At 67.3% G+C, this 26,238-nt stretch overlaps 1 protein-coding gene across 3 annotated transcripts; it reads right to left on the bottom strand.

Annotated features, from left to right (window-relative positions):
* Nucleotides 1–1,161: 1,161 nt before the first annotated feature.
* CSNK1G2 (casein kinase 1 gamma 2) lies at nucleotides 1,162–26,238 on the bottom strand. Of its 3 annotated transcripts, XM_057708916.1 has the most exons (12): nucleotides 25,974–26,233; nucleotides 9,516–9,947; nucleotides 3,949–3,989; nucleotides 3,762–3,831; nucleotides 3,529–3,677; nucleotides 3,144–3,378; nucleotides 2,995–3,080; nucleotides 2,836–2,920; nucleotides 2,588–2,736; nucleotides 2,398–2,481; nucleotides 2,196–2,302; nucleotides 1,162–2,085 (listed from the first exon to the last, which is right to left on the bottom strand). In XM_057708916.1, the coding sequence occupies exons 2-12, from the start codon at nucleotides 9,697–9,699 to the stop codon at nucleotides 2,031–2,033; spliced, it is 1,245 nt and encodes a 414-aa protein (XP_057564899.1). In that variant the 5' UTR covers nucleotides 9,700–9,947; nucleotides 25,974–26,233; the 3' UTR covers nucleotides 1,162–2,030. The 3 variants fall into 3 exon arrangements, with proteins under 3 accessions (XP_057564899.1, XP_057564897.1, XP_057564898.1); XM_057708914.1 differs by having other exon boundaries at nucleotides 3,529–3,831; nucleotides 25,974–26,238; XM_057708915.1 differs by having other exon boundaries at nucleotides 1,740–2,085; nucleotides 2,995–3,378; nucleotides 25,974–26,235.

The raw sequence follows: 26,238 nt of genomic DNA, 5'->3' as shown, positions 1-26,238 counted from the left end.
GCGCTCGCTCTGCTTCCCAGGCCTTTTCTCAGATCCTCCCTGCGGCCTCGGGTGCGTCGTTTCTAAAATCACTCGTTCTTACGTTTCCTTCCCGAGCTGGATCAGCTGTCTCTGGGTCTGGCGTTCGTCCGTGTCCACCTGGCGTTTCCGGATTTCTGACCCAAGATGGTCTCACACTCTCCCCCTTCGGCCGTTGTTGGGACGGTCCTGCCTCCTCCAGCCTCACCTTGTCTCCCGGGGAGGCAGGGCACACGTCCAGGCTGTGCTCCTTCGCGTCTGCTCCCGCTCGGCCCCGCAGCGGGCAGGGAGGCCGGGCTCCCACGGCTGACGTGGGGATGCGACTTGCTTTGGAGGTGTGGGCAGGACGCAGCGCGCACCGGGCTCTGTGCCGTTCAGGACACACGGTGGGCGACCGTCCTCTTCAACGGCCCGGCCTCCCCGTGAAGCTGCCTCAGCCAGCAGGGGCTGCCGTGACACAGGAACCGCACAGGCTGAAAGCACAGGCGGAGTTTCTCCCCGTCCTGGAGGCTGGAGCCCGAGAGCTGTGCGGCCGGTCCCTGTGAGGCCCGCGGCCCGGCCCGCAGACGAGCGCTCGCCTTCCCCTCCTCACGGGGACCCTGGTCCCACCACGGAGGCCCCGGCTCCTGCCACCGCCCCTCGCCGCGGGCTTGGCGGCCGCATCTGAGTGTCAGGGACGTAGCGGTCTGTCCCTAGCCCCCGTCGTCCTCCCTCGGCCGCAGTGACCGTGAGGCCGTCACAGGGCTGCTCACCTCGCGCTGTCCGGTCCACTCGGGACCCAGCCACCCACAGACGGAGGGTACCTCTTGCTGCTGGAAGCGAAGCCATCTGAGTGAGGGTTCTGAATGGCCTCCTGCAGGCTCAGGCAAGGAACCCCCGTCCTCCCTGTGGCGGCTCCGTCACCACCACGATTTAATTTAACGGCCGTCTTTCCCGCTCGCCCCAAATGGACCAAACTTGGTTCTTACATTCACTTCAGTTCCGTTACCTCGTTTCCAGAGGTGCCCGTCTCCCGAGCAAGGGCGCTCCCTTCCCAGGCTGTCCCGGCCCCTAGCCTGTCCCTTCCCTGGGACTCTGCGCTCGGAGCTGCCGGCCACCTCAGCCCAGCCCCTCAGAAGGACAGGACGCCGCGCTCGGAATTGGTTTCATTTTCCTTTATTTTTTTAAAAAAGCCCCTAAGTTCTATGGCTTCCAGGAAGCATCAGAGAAACGGAAGTGCCATTTCTGTACACTTGGTAAAGCAAGACCTAGACGCACACGCCGCGGGGCCGCCCCCCGCTGCTCTGCCCGCAGCACGCGGGCCCCAGGGCACCGCAGCGACGGGCCGCCCGCTCCGCACGCACCTGCGGGGCTCAGCACGGGCTTTAAGGCGCTTGTCTCCACGGCTCGGCCGGCAGCGCGGAGCCACACGAGGGGCCCCAAGCGCGCGCCGCCCCCGGGCCACGCGGTGGCCGCCCCGAGGTCCGGGCCCGCGGCTCCGCCAGCAGGGGCGCACGACCCCCGCGGGCCGCCCCGCCGGCCCAGGCTTTGGTGCAGCATTTTGGTTGGGGGCCGCCCCCTGCCCGCCTTCCCCTCCGGTCCTGGGAGGCCCAGGGCGGGCGCCCCCCCCCCCCCCCCGCGGCAGCAGCGCCCGGCAGCGCCCCCTCGAGAAAACGGCCTTTGGATCGAGGGAGACACGCTGCACTTCATGACACTCAGGGCGGGCTGGACGGCGCGGCCGCACGGCGCGGCCGCACGACTCACTCAGCAGACGCGGGTGGGGACGCAGGGCGGGCGGCCGCGGTGGGTTTTTCTTTTCCTTGTTTTAAATAGTTAACGCTCTCGGAGGGGAGGACTAGACACAGGTGTACACATCTCGGCCCAAGTCACGGGAAGGAAGGGGCCCCACGCGGGGCGGGGAGCGCCGCAGCTCTGCCGGGCCTGCAGTCTGCGTCCGGCGGTGGCCACGCGGCCGTGGACACGCTGGCCCCGAGGGGCTGCTGCGGGAGGATGCGAGGGCGACCGCCCCGGGGTCACTTGTGTCGCTGCAGCGATTTTCTCTTTCTCCTCTTGAAGAAACAGCAGCACCTGGAAGGGGCGGGCGCAGGCTGGGAGGCGGTGCAGGCTGGGGCGGGGGTGAGGGTGGAGAAGGCGGGGCGGGCGCCAGGGCCCCACCCACCGCTGCCGCGGGGCCTTACTTGGTGTCGTCAGCCACCTCCACCTCGGCAGGGGCCGTGATGGGGGCGTTGGAGTGACCGGCTGTGGGGTCGTCGGCATTCAGCTCCCCGTTCGTGGAGTTCAGTGCCTGCGGGGTGGCGGGGGAAAGGGCGGCAGGGGAGTCAGACGGGCCCCGCTCTGCCCCTCTCCCACGGTGCTGGGGTCCTCAGCCCGGCCCCTCACCTGGTTTTTGCTGTAGAGCAGGGCTTTTTCCCGAACCTGAGGCTGCGAGGGCAGGTCGGAGTGGACCGTGCCGATGGGCGTGGGCTGCAAGGGGGCAGGAGGCGGCTGAGGCCCCGCTGGCCCTGCGCACAGGGGCTTCCAGGCCCTCGCCAGCCAGCCCCACGTGCCAGGGCCCCCGCCCCCCACGTACCAGGGGCTTCCCGGCCCAGTCGTACTCGTAGTCGAACACGAAGCCGCTGCGGTCAAAGAGGTCGGTGAAGAGCTTGCGCAGGTAGTCGTAGTCCGGCTTCTCGAAGAAGTCCAGGCGCCGCACGTAGCGCAGGTACGTGGCCATCTCCTCTGCGGACAGCGACAGGGCTGGGGGGCGTGGCGGCGCGGGGCGCTGGGCAGGGGGTCTGCAGGGAGAGGGGGCCCGGGGGCCAGGGGGCAGCCGCTCACCTGGGAAGCTCTCGCAGAGCACCTCGATGGGCGTGGCCCGCTTGGTGTCCCCGATCTTCTGGTAACGCTCCTTGAGCGTGTCGGCCTGCGGGGGGGAGGCACGGTCAGCACCTCCGCGCCGCCCGCAGCAGACCCCGGCCCTGGGCCCGGCCCACCCACCTTGAGCCCCTGCCAGGGCAGGCTGCCGCGCAGGAAGTACATGAACATGTGGCCCAGCGCCTCCAGGTCGTCACGGCGGCTCTGCTCTGCGGGGGACAACAGGTCAGCGAGGCCCGCGCGCCCCCCCGCCCGGCCCGCGCGCCGCTCACCCTTGCCCAGGTGCGTGTTGACGCTCATGTAGCGCGCCGTGCCCGTCAGGCTCTTGTGCTCGCGGTACGGGATGTGCTTCTTGGTCTCGGGGTCGATGTACTCCTTGGCCAGGCCGAAGTCGATGATGTGGATGGCGTGCTGCCGCTTGGTGCCCGGCCGCCCCACCAGGAAGTTCTCGGGCTTCACGTCGCGGTAGATGAGGCTCTTGGTGTGCACGTACTCCATGCGCGTGATCTGCGGGCGGGGGGCCTCAGCCGGCTGCCCCGCCCCGCCCTCCGCCCCTCGTCGCCCCGCCCTCCGCCCCTCGTCGCCCCGCCCCAACCCTGCCCTCCGCCCCTCCCCCGTCGCCCCGCCCCCCTTGCCCCCACCCCGCCCCGCCCGCACCAGCTGGATGGCGATCATGAGCACCGTCTTGAGCGTGAAGGTGCGGTCGCACAGGTCGAACAGGTCCTCCAGGCTGGGCCCGAGCAGCTCCAGCACCATGGCGTTGTACTTCCCGCACGGGCCGAAGTAGTAGACCTGCGGGACGCCCTCTGCGGGCGCAGCACACACGGGCTCGCGCGGCGCCCGGGCCCCGCGCCCCCCGCCCCCGCGCCCCGCGCCCGGCCCCGCGGTACCTGCGGCGCTGAGCTGCTTGTAGAAGCGGTACTCCAGGTGCAGCTGCGGCGCCCGCGACTTGATGGGCTCCTGCGAGGGGCGAGCGCACGCAGGACGTCACGCGGGGCGCGGCCTGCCCCTCCCACCGGGGACCCGGCCCGTGGGGACGGCCGCCTGGGCTGGGGCGGGGGCGGGGCCCGGACTCACCAATTTGATAGCTACGTATTCATTTGTATAAAGATTCTTTCCTGCGGGAGGAGAGGCGCGTCAGGTCGGCAGGACCCCCAGCACGCGGGAGACGCGCACGACCCACCCCTCCCTCCGCGGGGTTCCCCGCAGCGCCCCTTGAGCCGCTCCGTCCCTCCCGGGCCTGGGAAGGAAAAGGACGCCCGCGAGGGACTCCCGGCCGCTGCGGGCGCCCCCATCCGCCCCAGCGCTCTGCTCTCCTGCCCCACCCCCCACCCCCTCCTGCCCTCTCCTCCGGCCCTGCCCCCCAGGCCAACCCTGCCTCCGCCCACTTGGGGCTGTTCCCAAGTCCTCTGCGGGATCCTTCCCGCCAGCACGCCAACGCGCTCCAATTTCTCCCATCTAAAAAAGGGAAAACAGAACAGAGAGTCCTGGTGACCCCCAGGCCTTTCCTCGGCTGCAGCCGCAGGGCAGCTGGAGGAGAGCTGCACACCCGCCCGCACGCCTTCCCTCTGTCCCCACCCGCCGCGAGCCCCCACCCGCCACGCAGCTTGACCCGCGCGCACCGCTCCAGCTCTAGGGCCCCACGACGGAAGTGTCCGCCGGACAAGCCCCGCCCCTCACTGCGGAGCAGAGGCCCCGGCCAGCAGCCCCCCGCCGGCCAGCAGCCCCCCGCCTGCGGCTACCCGCGCAAAGCCCATCAGGCGGAAGGGTCACCTGCGTCCTCGACTTAGAAACTGACAGGAGGTCTCCCTCGGCCCATCGCTGGCCCACCTGGACCTCCAGGTACCCAAGCAGAACGAGCCCCCGCGTTCAACCTCATGAAACTGCAAAACAGGAGCTCCAGAAGCCGGCGGAAGTCAGCTTTTCACCTGCTACAGTTTCTACCCCTGGCTGAGCCCCAGACAGCGCGGCCACCGCCCCGGGTGGCCCTGCGTGCACAGCAGCTGCCAGGCTCACAGCTCCACCATCTCTGCCCCTCCGCGCCCTGCCTTTCCTGAGCCGCAGCACGACCCCGCCCCCAGGGCACGGCTCCTTCAGGTGACCTCACACCCCGCTCACCGGCCGCTGCATCTACCTTCTGAGAGGACCCCTCGTGGGAAGAGGCCCCAGCTTCCTCTCCATCCCTCTGGGTGGGACAGTCTGGGTGACCGCTGTGCTGGGCCGTCCCGCCCGACCCACGGGGTGGCCGAGACACCCGTGTGTACGACCCCACAGGCCGAGGTCAGGGGCCCGTGTGCCTGGCAGCCCGTCCCCCAAGTCCTGCCGCGTCCCGGTGTCTCATCACTGAGTGGCCCGGCCTGGGCTCCTCCGGGGCCTTGGTTTCCACCACAGTCCAGAGTCAGCGGGTCAGCGTCCCCAGAAACCCGCAGGGACGGGCCCGAGTCTGCAGGAGACCACCCCGCCCGCGTCTCGGGAATTAACTTCTCTCAGCGATGTTTTCAGACCTCAGCGTAGAGAGTGTCATCTCTTCTGGAAGCACCTGATGGGTTTTGGTGCTCTTACACGATGGGTACCATCCTTACATTTTTATTCTCCAATCGTTGCTCCAGTAGAGAAATGTGGTTGGTCTGTGTTGGTATAACCAGCGGCCTCACTAAACTCACTCCTTCTAATCGTTCACTGAGAGACGACTCTGGCCTCCGCACGTGGACAATCGAGCCGTCCGGGACGGGGCACAGCTGTCTTTCCTCCTCTCCCACCTTCCTACCTCTGCTTCAGGCACCGCCACAGTGCGGAAGGGCTGCCCGCGGGGGCCCCTCCTGCAGAGTCCACTCCCTCGGTCACGACGCGTGAAAGGCACCCGTCGGCAGGGAAAGAAAGCGCCCGTCTAGTGCTGGTTCTCAGGTCCTGATTAAAAAAACAGGCGTGCCTCTTCTGTTCACCCCCCAACATTTTATTATGAAAGTTCCACAGGCTGAGAAAACCGGGACGCGCTGCGTGCGGTGAGCCCGGCACCCCCGCCGCCGGTCCTGCCACCCGCCCTCTGCTGCTCCGCGGCACAGCGCACACTGCCTCCCGTCCACCGCCTCTGCAGCTGCATCTGGAAGTTGCAGACCTCAGCACCGTGCCCCCAAGTACCCCAGCCTGAGGACCAACTGCAATTTGTACTCAGTTCTTGCTTTTCCCTTGGAGGGAGACCTCCACCTGTGACACGCGCGGCACTTGACAAGCTTCGGCAAACATGTGCTCCCGTGCCTCCCCGACCCCGTCCCCCCACCTGCCCTCCTGAGAGGGAGGCACCCCACACGTTCTCTGCTCTCTGGGGCTCCCTCCACATGCACCACGAGGCTCGCTCTGGCTTCCTGCCCGGGGGTGTCCACCCCGGCACGGACACGCCTGGCCCGTCTCCGGTGTCCGGCAGGGAGCACCGCGCACGGAGCAGAAGTCTCGCCAGCGCCTACCACGCCTCCCTGCCGCTGCCCAGCAGCTTCTGGGAGGCGTCGTCCCGAGCTCTGGCCCCGTCTGCACCGCCGCGCCGGTCTTTCCATTACTGACCGAGCGGTCGCCTTTCCCTGCGTCCTGGGTGCCCGCGCTCTGTCCAACGGCGCTCGGCAGATAGCGCCTCCCCGTCTGTGGCTCGCCTGTTCCTGCTCTTCACGGCGCTTCTGGATATTTAAACTCTGGTAACGTCTCACTGCTCCTTCCCAGTAACTGATAACCTTCTTCTGTGTCTTGTGGAAGAACCTCGTGTTCTGACCGCCTGTGTAATTCCGGGGAAGCCGAAGTCCTGGAGTCCCGCTGAGTCTAAGGGGTGTGCGTGTGTGCGCGCGTGCACACGTGTGTGTGCGCAGGCCTGACGGAGAACAACTCCTGTGAGCAGGAGGGAGACACCAGGGGCTGTACAGGCAGGAAGATGCTGGCTCCTCCGCCACCCAGAGCACGGAGGCCCCCCGAGCTCCCCTGACGTTCGGCTGAGAACCCAGAGGCCCACACGCCAGGAGCGGGCGGCTCCAGCCCTTGAGTAGCGTCTGGTCTGCTCGCCCGCCCACCCTATCAAAACGGAAAACCAGTCCCTGACGCGGTCAAGATGAGTCTCCAGGATGAAGCACAACCCAGACCGCACGTGTGGCACCCACACTATAAAACATCCCTAGGCGTGAAAAAAGGAACAGGACTGCAAGAAGGAAAAACAGCGTCAAAGGCGCCGCAGACACTGGCATTTAAAACAGCCACTGCCACAGGGAGCCTCCTGCGCGGCTGGTGGGGATGTAAGCCAGTGCAGTCGCGGTGGAGAACAGCGGGGAGGGTCCTCAGAAAACGAAACGCAGAGCTACCCTGTGATCCAGCCATCCCGCGCCTGGGCATATATCTGGAGAAAACTAATTTGAAGAGAGACGCGCACGCCTCTGTTGGGGTAGCAGGACGGGTAAACAACAAGGGCCAACTGCACAGCACAGGGAACTGTGCTCGGTATCCTGTGATAAACCCCAGTGGGCACTCACATCTACGGAAGAACATATACAGCATAACACCATCGCTTTGCTGTGCAGCAGAAGTTACCACAACACTCTAAGTCAACTATACTTGAACTCAAAAAAGCTACTGCAAGTTTGAGGACTTAAAGGAAACGATGGGCAAAGTGAACCAGCAGGTGGGGAATCTCAACAGGAAAAGAGGGGCTCAAATGGGCGTGAGAAACAGCGCCTGGACGCGCGGGAGGAACGCCATCCAGGCTGAAGAAAGAAAAAAGGCTGAGAGAAAACTGAAAGGCGCCTGAGGGGCCTGTGGGACAGCACAGCACTCCGCAGTGTGTGACTGGACTGTGAGAATGAGAAGACACGAAACAGGGGCAGAAAAAACACCCGAGGGAATAATGGCAAAGTTTTTCTAAACTTAATTTAACATGTGTTAACTTACAGATCTTAGAAGCTCAATGAACTCCAAGCAGCATAAACAGAAAGAAAACCAGACCTAGGGCTTCCCTGGTGGCACAGTGGTTGAGAATCCGCCTGTCAATGCAGGGGGACACGGGTTTGAGCCCTGGTCCGGGAAGATCCCACATGCCACGGAGCAACTAAGCCCGTGCACCACAACTGCTGAGCCTGTGTGCCACAACTACGGAGCCCACGTGCCACAACTACAGAGCCCATGTGCCACAACTACTGAAGCCCACGGGCCTGGAACGGTGCTCCGCAACAAGAGAAGCCACCGCAATGAGGAGCCCACGCACCACAATGAAGAGTAGCCCCTGCTCTCTACAATGAGAGAAAGCCCACGTGCAGCAACTTAGACCCAATGCAACCAATCAGTAAATAAATACATTTATTAAAATAAAAATTGAAACCACAGATCAAAACAAAACCTTTGAAACACCCACAAAGCAAGACATACGGTGCGCAGGGGACCAGGAGTCATCAGGGAAATGCGAATACAGCCCGCTGAGGCACACTCACACCCACTAACGCGTGCGACGTGGAAAGGCCTGGCAGCCCCCAGTGCTGCTGGCTGTGGAGACCCGGAGCCCTCACACGCCACCCGCACATCTGAGTTTCAAGCGGTGCGACTGCTCTGCACGCCAGTCTGGCGGTTTCTCACAAGCACGCGTGACCCAGCACGTTGATGAAAACACTCACACACGGACCCGAAGACGGGTGCTCAGGGCCGTTTCACTCACAACACCCCAAACCTGGGTACAGCCAAGTGCGCCTGAGCGCGAGGAGGCAGGGACACATGGGGTGCGGCCACACGGACAGAGTAACAGAGCGCCTGAGCCCGCCCGGCGAGCCCGCGCGCGAAGCAGCGGAGGCCAGGCAGGGGAGAGGGCGCCCCTCGGCCTCGGGGGACGCGCCCAGCAGGCCCCGCGGACACCCGGGCCTGCAGCTGCCCCAGCGCCTGACCTAGGGCCGCGCGGCACAACCGCACAGCGGCCCCCGTCCCTGCGGGCCTCGTGTCCCGGAGATGGAGAGACCGCCGTACCGCGCCCCCCGCAGCCCCCAACGCGCGCCCCACCACCCGCTCACCCAGACCTGTGCTGCGGAGGCTGCGGCTCCGACGTCGGGGGCGGGACCCAGGCCAGCGCCTGGGATCCTGAAGCCACAAGGGGCGCCCCAGGCTGCAGCACAGGCCTGGCCGGGTGTGCGCGTGTGTGTGTACCCGCACACGCTAACGGGGCGGCAGGCCCGGCCGGGCGTGTGGGGCCCTGCGCTCCGCTCCGGGGAGCAGGCCTCCTCCCCGCGCCCACCCCTCCCACCAGCAGCCTGGGCCCCGCCCTCGACGATACACGGGCGCAGGACCCCGGAGCCGGAGCCGGAGCCGGAGCCGGAGCCGGAGCCAGAGCCGGAGCCGAGGCTCCGCAGCTGGGCCCAGCCCGGCACCTGCGGACGGGCCTCACCACGGGCCCGCGGGGCCTCCGGGCACGCCAGGCACCGGCTGACAGGCAGACGCCGACCGCGGCTCCCGATCGCGACGTGCTGCGCCAGAGGTGCTCCTGCCCACCCCCCCCCCCCCCCCCCCGGCCCCTGCACGCGCAGGCGAGGGGGGCCCAGCCTCCGGGGCGGGGGGCGCAGAAACCCACCCACACGTACCTCCGTCCCCGTGCCCGCGGCCCGCCCCGCGTCCCAGAGAGCGTGCCCGAGGGGGCTCACCTAGCCGGAGCTCCCCGAAGTTGCCGCAGCCTATCTTCTTCCCGACCCGGAAGTTGGGGCCCACCATCAGGACCCCCGAGCTGGTCCCCGAGCTCCGGACGCCGTGGCTGGGCCGGCCGCCGGCCTTGGACATTCTCCGGCCCTCTTCCGACTCCCCTTTCCCTCCTTTCTTGTCAAAATCCATAAGTTTGTGGTACCCTGGCCTCTCCACGGTGACTCTGCTGCCGTGCAGATCCCGGCTCCACGGAGGCCTGCGGCGGCGGCGGCTCCTCGGGGCTAGCAGCCCATGGCGCCCGCGGGCTCCGCCTACTGAGACGCGGGCGCGCGCGAGGGCCCGGCCGCGGCGCTCATCTCGGTGGCCTCGGGGCCGCGCACGGGGGGAGGACACATGCTGCTGACAGGTCCCGGGGGCTCAAATCGTGTGGCTCTCGGCTGCGGGAGAAGCAGAGGCAGCGGTCAGAAGGCCGCGAGGCACCCGCCACGCGCCACGGGGCCCAAGGGGGGGGCGTTCCGTGGTGGTGGGACCGCGTACCGGAACGATCTCTGAGGTGCAGGTGCGACCTGCGACCTTCTGGGGGCAGAGGGCAGTGAGGCTCAGGCCCCCAAGAAGTCCACGTGCCGCCCACCTGTCCACCCCAGGCTCGAGGGCAGCTGTGCTGCGAGAGCAGACGCCCGGCTGAGTGACCGGGACCCCAGCTCCACTCCCAGGAAGATGAGAGACGCAGAGCAGAGGCGCCCGCGGCTGCGAGACGGGCCCCGGCCCCCGACCTGGGGGGCCTCTGAGCTGCCTCTCCCCCATCCCCTCCCGCCCCACTATCCAGGTGACCTCGAGGTCCCCGGGCCTCATTCTGGGAGCCCGCGACCCTGCGCTCAGGTGGGTGCCCGGCTGCTGCGGGGGAGTGAGCTGCCCCGAGGGGAGGTGGAGGGGCTCCACGCCTGATGGGCTGGCTGGCCGTGTGCTCCCAGGGCGAGTCCGGCCGGGCCTCTCCAGTACAAAGCTGGGGCTCTGGAGGGAACCGCGGGCACGCCAACACCCCCCAGGCTGCAGGGAGGGCCTGGCCGCCCAGGCTGGGGGGGGCACCCACGGGGCGGGTACCCTGAGACGCCACCCCGGGTCTGTCTGCGCGGCTGGGCCCTCCCTCCTCCCACCTCCGTGCGGACCCGTCACCCCGCGCACGGCTCAGCCGGACGGGGGCTCCCCCCCGCCAGCTGGCCTGGCCTCTCAAGCCACCCCATCCCCCACAGCACAGTGCCCCTACAGGTCCTCGCCGCCTCCCATCCCCTCTGGCCAGTTCTCACGCCAAAGCCACAGGAACCGCTTTAGAGAGAAAACACTAACCTGCTCCTATAGCGCCTCCTCACCCCCCTGCCTGCCCAAGCCCCCTCCGGCCCGGAGCGGCCACTGCAGGGCTCACACCTGTGCGCCGTCTCCACCAGGCACTCGAGGGCTGACACCTGGTGGAGGCCACACCCCCTCGAACGTCTGCGGGGGTGCGGGGAGGTAAGGGCAGGTGAGGCCCCTGCACGGGGCGGCTCTTCACGCCAGGTCGGGCCCGCCCCCTGAGGTCCATGAGGGCGGCCACGAGGCCCCGCCGCAGCTCATCCACAGCCCCTGAAGGCACCGGGGGCCACCAGCGGGCTGTGGCCGGGCCAGCACTGCAGCCCGGGGCCCTGGGCGGCGTGTGCGGACGATCCGTGGATGCCCGAGCCCCTGACTGGGCTGCCCACGTGGCCCCCAGCGTCCCTGCCTACCGCCAAGGGCCTGGCCAGCACAGATGGGCGGAGGGGTCGGGCACCCACCGTGTGTCACTGGCGGTACTGCTGCCGAGAACAGGCCAAGGACAGGCCCCAAAGAGGGGACCCCGGCCACACGCCCAGAGGAAGGACCACAAGCGGGCAGGACAGGGGTGTGTGTGTGGGGGGGACGGTGTGCCCACACACACGTGTGCCCACACACACGCGCGCCCCTCTCCGTGCCCGGCCCTCACACAGGTCACCGCTGCCCGGGGGCGTGCAGGCCTGCAGCGGCCAGAGCCCCGGAGATGCCCCGACGGGCAGGAGCCCAGACGGCAGGCCAGGCCTCGCTGCTGAAGGCCGACGGCTCCTCAGGCTTCCCACCCCCCTAGATGGCGCGTGCGGACAATCCAACCCCAACAAGCGCCGCACGCCCAGCTCCGGCGCCGCCAGGGCTCCCGGCGCCCGCAGCCATGCTGCCCCCAGCAAGGGGCCGGCCCGGGGCCGTGTGCACGCAGCTCCTACCGCCACCAGCGGGCCCCCCCACCGCCCCGAGACCAGCGCCCTCGCGCCCGACACACCGGTCGCTGGGTCCAGGGCCACTGGCCCGGCTGAGCAGTCTCCCCGCTCCAGGCGGCCACCAACCCATCTCCGTCTCCACCGGTCGTGCTCACGGGAGACCAACCAGAGCCCAGGCGACGCCACAGGGGCACCGCGGGGCCCGGCGCGATCCCCACCCCCGCCAGCCTCCAGCTCACGTCTCGGGGCTCCGCCGCCCCCCCGCCTGTGAGCAGCCGGCTCCCTGCCCTGCTGGGGGGGACGGCCGTTCGACCTCAGGAACGTGGGAGCCGACGGGGAACAGCTGTTAGAAACTCACAAGGACGTGATGACATGAGAAGCAGAGAAATACTCAGAACGCAGCCTTGCCTGTCGCTTTACTCCCGTAGCCTCTGTCCCTCCGTCCGCGGGGACACTGGGCGGCGCTGTGTCCCCACGTCCGTCCCCGCCGCCCGCACCACTGCCGCACATTAGACTTAAAGACCGGTTGTGGCTGCAGCACGGGACAGGACCCTCTCCAGAACGCGACACCAGCTCGACCCATTTTAGGTCTTCCTCCTTAGAGTGACATCGACCCACCAAGGGGCACGGTGACAGGAGCGTGCCCAGGACCGAGGGTGCAGTGTGGGTACTGCCAGCTCTGAACCCCCAGAGCACCCCACCCGCTCCTCCCGGGAGCCTGGGAGGTGGGCAGGGCCGCCCAGACCCATGGCCCCCAGCTGCTGGTGTCGCCAGAGCCACCCCAAGCTTTGCCCAGGAAGGGACGAGGTCCGGCCGCCTTCGGAAGCCATCTCTCGGGCGGACACGGGACCACGGGGTGCGGAGGTGTCCAACAGCAGCAGGGACCACGTACAGAGAGAGGTCTGCAGGGATCCCCACCTTCCCACGCCCCGGGCACTGCCTAGAACGCGCAGGGGCTCAGGGCCTCGGAGACAACCCACCCACAGGGGCACGCGCACGCCCGGGACCCCGGGGGCCGCCCTCTTTCCACCTGTGCACCGGAAACATGGCAGAAGTCCCTTCAAAGCACTCGGGCTTTAGCCTAACGATGGGCCTGTATTAACAGATTGTAATCTCAAGTTTTTTTTATCACAAACAAACCCTGCAGACTTCAACATGGCCTGCGTCCTGCCCCCGGGGCACATCCGGGGCAGAAGAAACTTCCCACAAGAAAAGCCAAGGTGGCAGGGATAACTTGGGAGCCTGCGACTGACATGTCACACTACTATGTGTAAAACAGATACCTCACTGTAAATCAACTGTACTCCAATAAAAATTAATTTTAAAAAACAGATAACTGGTGGTCCAATGGTTAAGACTCTGCGCTCCCAACGCAGGGGGTCCAGGTTGGCTCCCTGGTTAGGGAACCAGGTCCCACATGCTGCAGCTAAGATCCCGCCCACTTCAACTAACGACCAGGCGCAGACAAAATAAACAACTAATAAGAACCTACTGGGGCTTCCTAGGTGGTGCAGTGGTTAAGAATCCACCTGCCAATGCAAGGGACATGGGTTGGATCCCTGCTCCAGGAAGATCCCACATGCCGCGGAGCAACTAAGCCGGTACACCACAACTATTGACCCATGTGCTACAGCTACTGAAGCCCACGCGCCTAGAACCCGTGCTCCGCCACAAGAGAAGCCACGGCAATGAGGAGCCCGCGCACCGCAGCGAAGAGGAGCCCCCACTCACCGCAACTAAAAGAAAGCCCGTGCACAGCAAAAAAAAAAAAAGACCCAATGGAACCAATAAAATAAATAAATTTATTAAAAAAAAAAAAAAAAGAACCTACTGTACAACACAAGGAGAAAGTCTACTCACTACTCTGTAATGACCTAGATGGAAAAAGAACCTGAAAAAGAATGGAAAAGTAACTATAGTCCAGTAAAAATTAAAGAAAAAACAAAAAAAATTTAAAAAAGCCCAGCACGTCTCCAGTGGGGCGGGGGCTGCCTGCTGTGGTCTCTAAGCCTGTGGGCGCTGCCGTGCACGTCACGGAGACAAGGATCCCTGAGCACACCCTCCCTGAAGTGGACAGTCCAGGACTTTCCTGTGGTCCAGTGGCTAAGACTCCACGCGTCCACTGCAGGGGGCCCGGCTGTGACTGCTGGTCGCGGAACCAAGGTCCCACGTGGCGCTCGGCACGGCCAGAACACATTCAGCAAGCGCAGCTCAACGGGTCTTACTGAACCACGGCTTATGGTCGCGGTCATGCTACAACCAATCACTTCTAACTCCAGAACATCCCATCACCCCAAAAAGATGCCCGTCCCCATCAGCAGTCACCCCCCCAGCCCCTCCCCAGCCCCTGACGACCAGGAACCCCCTCTGTGTCTGTGCAGCTGCCTGTTCCGGACGCTTCCCATCAGTGGAGTCACACCCTGCGTGTCCTCCTGTGTCTGCTTCTCTCCCTGAGCCTCGTGTCCGCAGGGTCCCTCCACAAGTGTCAGGGCTTCTGTCCTTTTCGCGGCTGAGGGACGCCCCCGGGTGTGGAGGGACACATTCACCCACTGGAGGACACCTGGGCTGTGTCCACCTTTGGGCCGCAGTGAACCGTGCAGCTGCAGACGTCTGTGGACAAGTTTCTAGGAGGCCGCGTGCTGTCACCCCTCTGGGCACGTACCTTAGGGCTGGAGCTGCTGGGTCAGGTGGAAGCTCTGTTTTAACCTTGGAGGAGCTTCCAGGAGGCCTCCCCTTCAGCTGCCTCCTGGCTTTGGCACAGCCGCCCCGGGGGCGGGGGGGTCTCGCCGTGGTCGTGACTGCGTTTCCCTGACAAGCCCCACTCCACCTCCAGGCACGCGTCGCCCCTGCCCCCACGCCAGCGCTGCACACGCGGGAGGCGGCCAGGCACGCTCATCTAAACGAGCGCCCGTGGGAAAGGCACCAGCAGGGGCCGGAGCCAAGGGTCCTCGAGGGGGCAGGGCGGGGACCGGCCCGCCTCGGGAGGAGATGCAAACAGGGGCCAGGGTGCAGCCAGGCTCGCGGCGGCCGGACACCGGACCACCCAGGAGCCTGTGCACACAGCTCGGTTCTGGAGCCATCGAGAGGCCAGCTGGAGTGGGACCAGGCAGGAGGCAAACACGCCCTGAGACGGTGAACCCGCAGGCGTGGGGCTCCTGCACAAAGCTGACGCCACAGCCCCGGTGCCCAGCCCCACACACGCAGCGACCCTGTGCCCTGCACACTACGGGCACCTCCTGCTCCCGGACAACACACCTGGACACACTACCCTCCCTCCTCTGAAACTCTCCCGGATTCCACAGCAAGGGGACACCGACATCTACAGACGGCCCCGCTGACAGACACTCAGGGGCCGTTCCAGCCAGGCTTTCCTTCCCGTCAGGAAGTAATTAGAGACACACGCCTGCGCACACAGGACACGCACAAAGGCGCGTCAGAGGCAGCCGTGAAACCCAGGGGAACGTCACAGCCCGTAAGGTGACGCCTGCCTCCTCCCGGCTCCTGGCTCTCCGCCCGGCTCTCGGGCCCGCAAGCGGCAGAAGCAGAGGAAGCAGCCAGGGGGCAGGGCCGGTGGACGCCAGCAGCACGACGCCGCGGGGCCGTCCCCTCGGGGACACGCACAGACGCGGGAACGTTCGAGGCCGGGAGGACACACGCTGGCGGCGAATGGACACCCATCTGGCCCTTGCGGCGGGCCCGGCACGGAGCGTCCCCCGCGTCCTCCCCACCACACCTGAGCTGAGCTGATGGGTGCGGTGGTCCCTGGGAAGACCAAATGCAGGGACCGAGCGGGGGAGGGCGGGAGGTCTGGGCGCCATCTCCTGCCCCGTGAGACGTGCGCGCGCCCGCAGCGGTGCCGGGCGCGCGAGGGCCTCGCAGTCCTGCACCCGGCTCCGCGCAAACAGCTTTTACGGGGCGGGGGCCCCCACACCGCTCACCCCGCAGCCCCCGCAGGGGCCCCCGTCTCTCCGTGCTCCACCCCTCGCCCTCCCGGGAGCCCCTCCCCGGGCACTGGCACACGGTGCCCCGCAGGCCTCCGTTCTGGGGGGTGACCCCTGCTTCCGGTCCAGGCTGGACGTGCTCTGGGCCCCACCCTGAGATCCACAGGGCGTGGCCTTCGCCTCCACCCGGCATCGTGTCCCGGGGCGCAAACCCCTCTGAGCCCACGGAGCTGCCCCTGGCAGCCACAAAGCCACGAGACACGCACCCTGGAGCGGGTTCAGAGCCCCCGCTCCCCGCGCGCACACCCCCACGGCAACCCCTGCAGGACGCAAGGCCCAGGGCTGGCCACACGCCCCTCCACGGACCCCCTCCACGGCCACCTTCTGGGACCCCAATAAAACGGCGGCCGCGGCGGTGACACCTGGTGTTGAGTGAGTGTCTACTCCACGCCCGGGGCTCCGTCAGCAGTGGCTCGTGGCCACGCACGCCCCAGCAGGCCCACTCCCCGGCTCACAGCGCCCAGCCGGGTCCCTCCAGCCAGCAAGGACGCACGTTCACAAACGCTTCCAGCAGCTGGTGGGTGCGGGACCCGGCACGGGAGGGAACTGGCCCTGTGTGGCCCGTGGGCCTGGGCACAGCCCCGTCAGCACGGGGACACCGCACCGGGAGCACCGTGGCGGCCCCTCACCCAGATGTCCACTGGGGTCCCAGTGCGCGGGAGCAGAACTAGAGGCTCTGGCGCATCTACTGCCCCACCCCGGCCCCCAGGCCCTGCGGCAGCCAGCCTGGTTGACATCTGCCCCCATTAGCCTCCTGGCGGCAGGGCAGGCGTGTGGCCACCACGGGGTCGCCGCCCGCAGAGAGCGGTGGGCACCGGGGAGGCAGGTGAGGAGTCCTAGACCCCGACCTTCCAGGGACAGGACGCCAGCCCCTGCCCCCCCCAAGAACAAGAGCCGCCACCCCCAGTGCACGCCGGGGGCCGCCTCGCCACCCACACGGGGGTCACTCGGGGTCCTCCCCAGGGACCCGAGGGGGACAGCGAGAGCGAGTCACCCGCTGGCCTGGGGGAGCACGGACAACGCAGAGTGGACACAGGGCTAAAACCAGAGCCTGCAAGTCGGCAGGTACCCCCAGCACACCTGGTCGACCGGGAAGCAGGGTGTCTGCCGCCAGTCCTGGCGCAGGTGCCAGAGCTAAACCTCGTCATGGGGGAGGGGAACCCAGTCCCGGACCCAGCCCTGAAACAAAGCCACTCTCAACCCAAGCAACCACCAACGTGGCCCCCAGGTCCTCCCAGGGGCACCCGGACGCTCCCCCCACGCGGGGAAGGCCTCCAGGGGCAGGGGCTCTGCTCAGGCCTTGGGGGTCAACTTAAATTCCACGGACGGGGGGTTCCCGGCCCACCGGCCCCCCTGAGACCCAGCCCACCCCCCTCACCGCCCCAGGCCAGTCCCAGGCGGCCCCTGGCCTGTCTTCCAGCTCAGGTGAGTTACCTGCCGCGTTCTCCTGGGCGTCCTGCATCTTGTCAGGGCGGGGCCAGGCCCCCCGCTGGAGGCCCCAGGAGCCCCCTCCTCGGACTGCCACCGCCCAGTGATGTCACAGTCCCGGCTGACCTCACGGGCACAGCCCCGGCCCAGAGCCAGGGTGAGTCTGCGGCAGAGACGGGCAGCCTCCCTCCTGGGGGTGGCCCCCTGGAGGCTGCCCGGCCTCACCGTGCACAGCGGGCCCCGCGTGGGTGCCGCCTGGGCAGCGCCAGGACTCTGGTGCGGTCACGGCTGTGGGTCCCTCCCGCAGGCGGAGCCCGCCTCCGTCCCTCGGTGACATGTGGGGGCAGGGCCTCCCCCTAGGGTCACCCAGACGGGTGCCCCAGCAGCTGCGAGCACACCAAGGGCCAGACCCTGGCGTCTACGCGCTGCTCCCCAAGAGCGGCCTGGACCCTGGAGACATGCCGGCCCTGGCGTCGCGGCCCAGAAGCTTGAGGTCACCGCGATGCGGCGTTACAGCGGACGACAGAAGCGGCCCTAAAACAGCGACCGGCCCCTGGGACGAGGTTGACGTCAAAACGAATTAGGCAGAAACGGGTCACGACACGTGCCTTTACAGACAACGGAACCCAGCCCTGAGTGGACGGGAGACGAGGGGCCCCCACCTCGCGGAGGCCACGGGTAACTGCCACTGCAACGCCCGAGCACACCGAGGCGGTGGCCCAGGGTCACTTCTTAGGGACCACGAGGAAGAGGCCATGCGCGGCACAAGCCGACCAGCGGCCGAGAGGACGTGCAGGGTTCCTGCCGGGACCCCGAGGCCCACGGAGAAGGGCGCGGGAGGTGGCCAGACGCCACCCTCAGGGGCAGCTGCAGACTCGGGGTCGTGAAGGGCAGGTGTGGACAGACGCGCAGGTGTGGCCCAGCGACAGGAAAGCCCAGGAGGACCAGGGACCTCAGAGCGCTTTCCTTGCCATCTGTCCACAGCCTTGACACATTCTCACGACAAAGCCCACAGCCTCAGCCCCGCAGCCAGGGGTGCTTCCACCCAGGGGGATGCAAGAGCCTCCGGGCATGCGCTCAACAGGGACCCCTGGACACGGCACCTGGGACGCGCCAAAGCACACGTCGTTTGCAATGCTGGGAACAGGTGGGCCCGGGCCACAGGGTCACGGGCTCGCTGGACTGCTCAAAAATCCCCACGACAGGGACAAGGAGGGGGGCGGGGAGGGACCGAAGGTGTCCAATCACGGGATGCCAGGTGAGACACGGGACAACCGGAGGCGCAGAGACGGGCCGGGCCGCACGGGCAAAAGGACCACCTGCGCCAGCACGCGGCCACGCGTCAACAGAAGGCAAACGCACAGAAGCGCACGCGGGGGCCCCAGGCGCCTGCCAGGAGCTCAGAGCCGCCGGGGCTGCCACTCACTGTCCTGATGGAGCAGACCTGGAACCTTCCATCACCGCGCGGGCTGGCCTCTCCCCGCAGCCGCCTGCCAAGGCCTCATCCACACCTTCGCGGTGAGCGAGCCGCCCGCGGAGGGGCAGCAGTCCCCGGGTGACCCCTCGCCCTGGGTGCTCAGGCCAGGCGTGCCTGCACTGCAGCCACGTGCCGCCCTGAGACGGGGCTGAGCTGTGCCCCAAAGACACATCCCACCCCTGGAGTCTGGGGCTGTGATCTTACTTGCAAATGAGGGTGGGCCCAACCTGTGACATGTGTCCCTGTGAGAGGATGAGACAGAGACAGGGACACACAGGGAGATGGCCGTGCCTCCCCACCCCCCCCACCCCCAGAAGAGCTGGTGAGAACTGCACGGGCCTGGGGGGCCTGGGGCAGAGAGGACGTGGGGAGGCACGGACTCCGGTTGAGGACAATGTACCAACACGGCCCGTCAGCTGGGACACATGCGGTGCTGAGGTGAGGGGTGACCGGCAGGGAACCTCTAAACTATTTCACAGCCGCTCTGTAACTAAAACTGTTCTAAAACTAAGTCTATTTTAAAAATAATGGAGGACTTCCCTGGTGGTGTAGTGGTTAAGAATCCGCCTGCCAACGCAGGGGACATGGGTTCGATCCCGGGTGCGGGAAGATCCCACATGCCACAGAGCCACTAAGCCCGTGCGCCACAACTACTGAGCCTGTGCATCTAGAGCCCGTGCTCTGCAGCAAGAGAAGCCACCGCAATGAGAAGCCCGCGCACCACGGTGAAGACGAGCCCCCGCTCCCCACAACTAGAGAAAGCCCGTGTGCAGCAACGAAGACCAACGCAGCCAAAAATAAGCAGGTAAACAGTTTAAATAAAGGGCTCCCGGAGCACCTGCAAACCGGCTACAAAACCACACTGCCCGTCTCCCCGGTCTTACAGGGGCCAACGGAGCGTCACCCGCCTGCCCTGCCCAGCCAGCTCCCCTGCTGGGTTCGATGACCCCTTCAGTCTGGATACGTCCCCAGGGCCGGGCACATCCCTGGACAAGGACCGGCCCCTCCCCTCGGGGCCAGCGCTCAGCGTGAGGCAGCCGCCTCCGGGAGGGAGGACCAGTGCCTGCCTGACAGGCCAGGCTCCCGCAGGAGGACAGCCAGGCCTTGGGGACACAGGCACAACTGCCCGGGGGGGGTGGCTCCGATCCCCGGGGGATGGTCTCTCCCCAGCCACCTCCGAGGGGGCCGTCCACAGTGTGTGGCCAGACCCCGCTCACAGCACCCCCGTGCTGTTCAGGGGTCTGCAGGGACTTGGCTGACGCGTGAGTGGGGCCCACCTCCTAGATCCTGAGAGCACGTTTTCAGAACGTTCCCATGCTTTGCTGTGATGTTTGTGTTCAACGCGCGTGTGTCTTCTGCCACTGAAAAATACCAACGGGAGGACAGTGGTTCTGCGGTACCACGACGGGCGGGGGGAGGCTGGCCCTGTGCGGCCTGCCGGTCACTCAGGCACTGGACGCATCTGCTAGAGGAGAGCAGGCGAGGGCGGCCGAGGGCGCCACGACCAAAGGCCGCGGGCTGCCTGTGAGTCTATGACATCAAAGGGCAGGACCAGCCCCAGCGCCCACGCGCTCTGAAGGCCTGGCGCTCTATAAAGTGCAGGGCAGCAGGATGATGGTCTTCCAGAAACCAGCCAGGGTTCCCACGCTCTGAGGAGGAAGAGACACCACCACAAAGGGTCAGACCCCACCTCAGGACACTAGAGACGCTGAGGGAGGCCAGCGGACGGGGAGGGGAGTGGGCGGCGACATGGACACACAGGACCCTCGTCCCCGGCGGGTGGAAAGGAAGACGGCACAGCGCCACGGAAAACAGGCAGCTGTTCCTCAGAAGCCCAACGGGGCTTCCCTGGTGGCGCAGTGGCTGAGAACCTGCCAGCTAACGCAGGAGACACGGGCTCCATCCCTGGACCCGGAAGGTCCCACATGCCGCGGGGCAACCAAGCTGAGCGCCACAACTACTGAGCCCACGTGCCGCAACTACAGCAGCCCACGCGCCTAGAGCCCATGCTCCTCAACAAGAGAAGCCAGCACAGTGAGAAGCCCGCGCACCACAATGAAGAGTAGCCCCCACTCGCCACAACTAGGGAAAGCCCAGCACAGCAACGAAGACCCAAAAAGAGCCAAAAAATTTTTTTTCTTAAATATATAAATATACACACGCACTTAACAACATAGTTTTTTTAAAAAAGTGAAATACAGTCACCACTCCACCTACTCGGTGTCCACCCGGGGGGACCTGAGACACGGCCACGGCAGCACAACCCATGACGAGCCAGAGGCACACGCAACCCACGTGACACCACCTGAGGGAACGAGCCACGCGGCTTCCCCTCCCAGCGCGTCCCCCAGCCACGAAATGGGGTGAAGCCCCCACACGCGGCACCACGTGGACGGACCCTGAGGACACGAGGCTCAGGGAGAGACGCAGACACAGGAGGACACGCCGGGTGTGACTCCACGGATGGGAAACGTCTAGAACATGCAGCTCCCCAGACACAGAGAGTGGGCTGTCAGGGGCTGCGGCTGGGAGTGACTGCTCACGGGGACGGGGTTCTTTTGGGGGTGAAGGAACGTCCTGGAGCGGGTTTTGGTGAAAGATGCACAACTTGTGAAGACACTGAAACTGAAAGCGCCGAGGTGTGCTCTCCAGCCACCTTCACGGCCTGCGAGTCGTATCTCTGCTAAAACCAGCAGCGCCTGTGACGTCCCCTCACGGCTGTCTGCAGGGATGCAGGGCGGGGGGCTGGGCGGGCGGCCCCGGGAACAGGGCTGGTCCAGCGCAGGTCCGCGTGCGCCCCAGAGCCCCGCCTCCCGCTGCCACGCCGGAGCAGCTCCGGGGACAGACGCGTGAATGCTTCAGAGCACGCGAGGGGTGTGCCCGCAGAAAGTGAGAGACCCGCAGGTGGCGGGGGAGCACCGACTCAAGCCTCCAGAGCTCGCTCCTTCCCAGAGGGGGCCCCGAGGTGCCCCACGGCCACCCGGGACAGGCGCCCTCGCCCGCGCACACTGGGGGGCGGCCCTCCCCGCCCCGGAGCCGCCCAGCTCTGGTCCCCCGCTCGGCCGAGAGCTGGGGCAGCCGCGCCACCCAGGGGCTGCCCCCGAGCCCCCAGATGCCCGCCGGCCTGCCCCCGGGTGCCCAGGCCTGCAGCCGGCCGCGAGCACCACCGCTCATCGCGAAGGTTCCACTCCACACCTCCCAGGCCGGCCGCTCGCCCGAACCCACGGGAGCCAGCGGGTCCCGAGCCCCAGACGGTCGGCGGACGCCAGCTGGGGGGGGGGCCAGACGCGGATAACACCGGGCAACCGGCTGACAGCAGCGGTAGCTCTCACTACGGGTGTGCCCCAGGCATCACTGCGCGCACGCTGACACTCTGCGGTTTTCGGTGGTTCCCCTGAAACGACCCCGCGCCGGGCGCCCTGCGCGCTCCTCAGCTACAGCGGCCGCGCCTGACAGCAGCGCGACCGCCTCCGGCAGGACTCGGCGTCCCAGGGGCACTGACGGTCTCTACTCAAGTCTGTGTGTTTGTTACAATCAAGCATTTGCAGGGAAAACTCAGCTTCCAAACGGTGAACGGCCACAAGTGTGGGAAACACACCCAAATACGAAGAACCCAAACCGTCTCCACAGCGACCTCTCACACCAACCACACGTCTGCACGCCCGTGTCTCACACACACCACGCGCAAGGACACACAGGGAGCATCACCTGTGGCTTTCTGCTTTCTAAGCAGGTACCGGCACGTCGCCCGCGACCCGCCCGGCTCGTGTCCTGCCTGTCAGGGGCCGGGCTGGGGGCCCTGACAGATACCTGTGCCGCTGAAAGATGTGGCACCGCCCGCAAGCTGAGGACGGGGGGGACCCCTTCAGACGCGAACGCCAAGGCCAGGGTGTGGGCGGTGCCAGGCGCGCCCTGCGGCTGCTGCGCAAGGGGCACCGGCTGGGGCGTGCGCGTGGGGACCGGCCAGGCTGGAGCCCCGGCTGCAGGGGGAAGGGCAGTGGAGCGTCCAGGGGAGCCGGTCTCCTAACTGGCCCTGCCCCCTCCGCCTGACCACAGAGGCGGCCCAGCTCCCTGGGCAGCAGCCTGGAGGCGAAACCAGGACGAAGCGTGAGGGCGAGGCCTTCCTGCGGAGTCCCGCCAGGGCTCGGGCACAGGGACACCTGCACAAGCTGGGATCTCCCGCCCCCGCCCCCAAGACGCTCTGCGGGCTGGGGAGGGAGGGGAGGGAGGGCAGGGAGAGGCCCGCCCTCTGGGGTCTGCCGCTCACTGCAAGGGACTCCGCAGGAAGGACTGCGTGACAGAGGGCAGGCCCAGATTCGTGGGCTGAGCTGGGTGCCGGGGGACGCGGGGGCTTCTGCCACCAGCCACCCTCCCGGAGAGTCCTGCTGACCCTCTGTGTGGACCCCTGCACCGCAAGGGCGGGCGCGGGGCGTTGGTCCTCCTGCCACCAGCCTCCTGCTCAGGCCACGTCCGGAGGGCACAGAGGTTCCCGCGGAGCCCAGGTCCTCCTGCTGGAGGTCCCTCGGCCTCACTTCCTCAGCTGTAGCACGGGGACTTGGGGAGTCACCCAGCAAAGCCCCCTGAGGCTCCCGAATGGGGAGGGGCAGAGGTGAAACTGCCTGAGGCGGGGCCTTCCACCTCTCTTCCACCTACCTCTCCCCGACCGCCCCATCCTCGATGGCACAAAGATTCGGGACCCGGTGACCAAAGCTCTCCCGGGTGCACCCCGAGACCTAGGTCATGACGGCAAGGCCCCCACAGGGCCTGACAGCCGCAGACAGACACCTGACACTGGCTGTGACCCCAACCTGCACGCAATGGCGGCTCCTTCATCGTCTGCCCCTTCAGGGGAAAACAAAGGGGGCCACCCACCCACGCGGCCTGCCCAACGCCCCCGGCCGCGACACCCCGCGGCCAGCTCCCTCCCCGGCCTGCAGCCTGGGAAGGCCTCCCAGGAAGGCCTCTGTGGACCTGGGGGGGAGGGAGGCAGGCCCAGAAACTTTCTGCTGAGACACCCAAACCCACAACCGTGAGGAGGCACCCTGCGGCTCTGAGGTGGCCGGGGCAGCTCTGTGGGACGAGTGTCCCAGGACGTGCCCTGCACGTGCCACTGTCCCCAGGTCCTGCCCTGCGGGGACTGAGCGCTCACTGAGACCCACCAGTAAGTCCCCGAGGACACAGGTGGCCCCGCAGCTGTCCGGAACGCCTCTCGGCTGGCTGGCTGGCTTCCCCGGAGCTGGGATGAGCAGATAGAAGGCTTTCAGTTTAACAAAACAAAACCAAACCTCACCTACTTCCTCTTGCAACCCAGAGGTAATTACTATGTAGCTGAAAGGAGGAGGCGGGTGCAGAGGGAACCAGAAGCAGCAGTTTAGACGAGTCTGCGTGCACAAAGCCCTGCTGTCACAGCTCGCAGCCGGGGACCAGCCGCCCGTCCCCAACCCGCTTCCGGGAAATTAGAGGGACTCGAACCCAGACCGGGAGGCCCGATTGCCAACTGCACACAGCAGAGCCAGAGCCAGGACCAGAGACCACCGCAGAGTCCGGGGTCTGGCCCACGGCTCCTTCCTGACCTCCCTGCCTCCACTGCCAAATGCAGCAGACACAACTGGCCCCCTAGCCTGGGAGCTGCTCCCCACCCGCTGGACCCCAGCCCACAGCCACCTGCAAGCGCCCTCCCGTCCCCTTAGAGGCAGGGCGCAGACTCCACCGCAGGGAGGAAGCTCAACACGCGGGGCCCTGGAGACAGTGAGCGGGGCCACACAGGCCTGTGTGCACTCCTGGGGGGTGTTACAGTCCCCCCCACCAGCCCGGCCATCCGCCTGCAGAGCCCCAATCCGGTGGAGACACAGCAGATAAAAACAGACTCCTGGCAACAGCCACAAACTTCCCCCTTTCAAACCCGCGGCCCAGCTCAGTCTGTTCTTCGCGGTGGCCACCGCCTTCCCGTCAGAGCGCCCCCGGGTGCCAGTCTTGCCCCCACACCAGAGCCTCTGTGCTTTCCCACGGATCTCTCACATCCCGGAGCCACAGGAGCCCCTGGGGGCCCGAAACGCCAACCGAGCCTATCCGTGTCCCCCGGGGCAGGGACAGGGAGCCCCTGGACGTGGATGTGCAGACAATCCCGGAGTCCCACATGCTGGCCAGGCCTGGGTCCCCCTGTGCAGGCAGCTGGGGAGAGAATGCTGGACTCCACCTACGTGCACGGAGCCCTCCAGGCCGCTTCCTGCAAACAATGCCATCCGGAGACCAAGGCACTAACCCAGCTGCCCGCAGCCGGGCCACGGCGCCGCCCCGGACGTCACCGCACGGCCTCCTCGCAGGCCCCCCGCCCGCGGCCGGGAGCGCTTCCCCTGAGAAAACTGGGGCAGAGGGAGCAGGGGAAGCGCGGGGCAGGGAGGGGATGAGTGCGGCTGTCGGGCACGCAGACGTCGCACCCCCTCCCCGATCTGATGTGTTTCCGGAAAACAAAGCCGGTGGCGAGGGCGGAAGGGGGAGGCGCAGCCGGGCGAGAGCCGGGAGTTCCTGAGCGGCCCACAACAGGTCCCCCAGACCAGGTCCCCCAGACCAGGCCCCCCTGCGGCTCCCCTGCCCTGCCCCCAGCTCCCCCCGGAACCTGCAGGGCCACAGAGGGCCGAGTGTGTGCGCCAGCGTGGGGAGGAGGGATGGGCCCAGCGGACGGAGCTGGGGGGGGCGGGAGCACGCGGGGGGTGGAGAGCGGGCTCGGGCGCTGGGGGCGGTGAAGGGGGGGTGGGGCTGAGGGACGGGGGGGACACTGAGGCCCGCAGTGAGGGCACAGCAGAGCCTGGCGTGACGGGACACTGACGGACGCTGAAATCTAGAATGAGCGCACCGTAGGCTCTGGAGTGCGGAGTTGGGGAGGGACAGGGAGGTCTGCAGCGTGGGGGTCGGTGCGGGAGAGAGGTGGCAGGGCCTGAGTCTGGGGGTCGCTGGCGGCGGCAAGCGGTGGAGTGCAGGGGGCAGGGATGAGGGGTTGGCGTCTAGAGTGCGGGGGTCGGTGGACCGTGGGGGCGGCGAGGTCGGGGTCAGTGGGGGAGCAGGGTCGGGATGCGTTGCAGGGGTCCACAGGAGCGGGTCCGGACTGCGCGGCGCGCGGGGGGCGGGAGGCGGGGTGCGGCGGTCTGCGAGCTGCGGGGGTCCGAAGCGCCTGGGTAGGGGCTGAGGGTCTAGGAGGGTCCCAGGGACACAGGGGCGGAGGGCTCGGGGGCTGCGCGGGGGTGGGGCCGCAGGGCCGGGGCGCGTGGCCGCGGCCGCCGGCGAGGGCGCGCGCGTCGTTACCTGACGGCAGCCGCCGTGGCCGTGGCCGTGGCCGTGGCCCCGCGGCCGGGCGGCCGGGCTGGGCGGCCCGGGCTCCCTCAGCAGCGCGGCGCGGGCCCCCGCTCCGGACCCCGTTCGCGCTCCGGCTCCGGCTCCGGCACCCGCTCGGGCCCCCGCTCCCGCGCCGCCGCCGCCGCCGCTGGCCTCCGCATGTTGGGCGCGGGCTGTCCCCGCCGCGCGGGCGCCCGACTCGCCCCGGTCTCGCAGCGTCGCCCGCGGCCCGCGC

This window comes from Hippopotamus amphibius, chromosome 15 (assembly GCF_030028045.1).
Source record: "Hippopotamus amphibius kiboko isolate mHipAmp2 chromosome 15, mHipAmp2.hap2, whole genome shotgun sequence".
In the NCBI taxonomy this organism is placed as follows: Eukaryota; Metazoa; Chordata; class Mammalia; order Artiodactyla; family Hippopotamidae; genus Hippopotamus; species Hippopotamus amphibius.
This window is presented reverse-complemented; position numbering and strand designations above follow the sequence as displayed.